A 2300-nucleotide genomic window follows, 5' to 3' on the forward strand; every position below is an offset into this window, starting at 1 on the left:
AGTCCCCTCAGGTCATGGGTTTAAATCCCTGTGTGTAGGGTGTGGTATTCGAATATTTAACACACCTAGAGATGGCCGGGGCTCGTCTAATAGCCTCTGGCCATTCCTTTTAAAATTTATTTTATATATATATATGAGAATGTGCTCAATTATTTCTTTTGTTTCTTGATTCTTCTGAAGCGAACTTCGTCTTCATGACCAATGCATTTTGCTGGCCTCGATCTTTCATATTGGATCCTATCCTTAAAAGATTTTTACTCTTCTTCTTCTTCTTCTGCTAAAAGTCCATATTTTGGTATATACAATCATATCCTTTGATTGTTGATTCCCTTAAAGCTTACTTATCATGGAATTGTGCTTTGGCAGGCTTCAATCTTCCATTTTGGATCCATAAGTTTGATAGCTGAACCATGCCGTTCAGCGCATTTGACAGCCATGCTGGAGGCCAAGAATGCAGGCGCCCTCCTATCCTATGACCCAAACCTTAGGCTTGCATTGTGGCCATCGGCAGATGAAGCCAAGGCTCAGATGCTGAGCATCTGGGATCAGGTAAACATTGTTAAGATCAGCGATACTGAACTTGAGTTCCTCACAGGCAAATCCTCGGTGGAGGATGATATAGTAATGAGCTTGTGGAAACCAGCGATGAAACTCCTTGTAGTAACATTGGGAAAGGATGGATGCAAATATTATACCAAAGTATGCACGTGGACTAGCCATTCCATTTGATCTTGTATTTGAGAGTTTTTTCTGGTATTAATCAGTTTTTCTTATCTTGTATTCTGTTATATGTTAGAATTTCTTGGGGACTGTTGACAGCATCAAGGTCAAGCCTGTGGACACAACAGGGGCTGGGGATGCTTTTGTTGGAGCTATGCTATGGGGGATTGCAAAGGATCTGTCAACTTTGAAAGTGAGCGTTTTTAATTTTTATTATTATCCCTTATTTTTTATGATTTTAGATTCTATTTTTGAACTCAAGTTAGAATCTTAACGGTTTAAGACAAGTAATCTTGTCAGGCCAATCACTATATTTCGTGGTTAGTGTTAGGAAAAATGAAATAATAAAAGGATTAAAGTAGGACTAGTTGCACTAGCAGTTACGTCGAATTTTATCCCAAAAGCTTAAGCATTTGAGTGAGTCAACTACTTGGTATTTCTATGACCACGTAATATTGAATTATTTGAGGTGGAGCTAAGACCAAGTCTCTCATAGCTTCACACTTGAGGCATTATTTATTATTAATTTTTAGCATGAATTTGATGAATTCTGCTATTATTTTAGATAGGGGTTGTTTCATTAAACTACAATGCAAATTACTATTCTATGAGCTTAGGACGTGATATAGTTTCTTTTTCAATAATTTTTCCCCCAAAATAAATCTACATTTTGATGAGATAACAGATTAAATTAATAATCTTTATGAAACTTCAAATATAGTTTGGTAAAAAAATTAATATTCTATATTTGTAAAAAAATTTTGATTTAGAGTAAAGCTTTGACCTAATAGTTGATACACCTTATATCTCAGTACAAGATTTATGCTGATTAGCATCCGACAAATCCAATGCTAATCAAGGAAAAATTTGATGCTAAATGGGATTAGCGTTGGATTTGTGTCGGAAATAATTTTATCGTTAAAACAGGTTAATTAAATTACTGTCGCAAATGTCCAACACAAATATTTTGCATCGGAATTAACATCCGTAAATATCGTCGTTAACCAATTTCATCGACTCTATGGTCGATGCAAGATTTCGCTTTTAATTTGTTTTAGCTTATGTCTGATGCTATTATCGAATAGTATCGTTAGAAGTCTGATGAATAGCGTCGAACTTTCCGACATTATTTCAATACAAACCTGTAAAAAAGAAAAAAAAAACAAAAGAATGATTAGATTTTCACAAACGTGCACATAACAAAGTGTATGTAATTTTTTCTATTACAAAAAATATGACAGTCGTGACTCTTGATGTTGAATACTTTTCCTGCTCTCAAGTCAACACGGCGGTTTATGTTTGAAACACAACCATTGAGAAATTTTAGAGAATGCATCTACTCAAAGTTTAGCTTTCGTCAATCAAATGTGAGATAATATGTAGTTTTGGGCTTTATTAGTTTACCGATATTTATCTCTTGATGTTCTTACCCATTCCCCTTACAATATTCTTACAGGTTTAGTCTTGCTTTGCCATTATCTTTTGTTTCACTCTTGATATCTAGCATAGTATTGAAGATATTATCAAAAAATTCTTTTTAAAATGCATAACATTGAGATTATATCTAATCAGATTAATTT

General features: G+C 34.2%; 1 protein-coding gene across 1 annotated transcript in view; it reads left to right on the forward strand.

The window, feature by feature from the left end:
• Positions 1-2300, forward strand: part of LOC110023132 (putative fructokinase-8) — an 11087-nt gene that overhangs the window by 251 nt on the left and 8536 nt on the right. The window contains exons 2-3 of the mRNA XM_020722383.1: positions 337-699; positions 797-913. Coding sequence (XP_020578042.1) covers positions 337-699; positions 797-913 — 480 coding nt within the window. The remainder of the gene's footprint in view (positions 1-336; positions 700-796; positions 914-2300) is intronic.

The sequence above is a fragment of the Phalaenopsis equestris genome, unplaced genomic scaffold (assembly GCF_001263595.1).
Source record: "Phalaenopsis equestris unplaced genomic scaffold, ASM126359v1 Scaffold000215, whole genome shotgun sequence".
Lineage (NCBI taxonomy): Eukaryota > Viridiplantae > Streptophyta > Magnoliopsida > Asparagales > Orchidaceae > Phalaenopsis > Phalaenopsis equestris.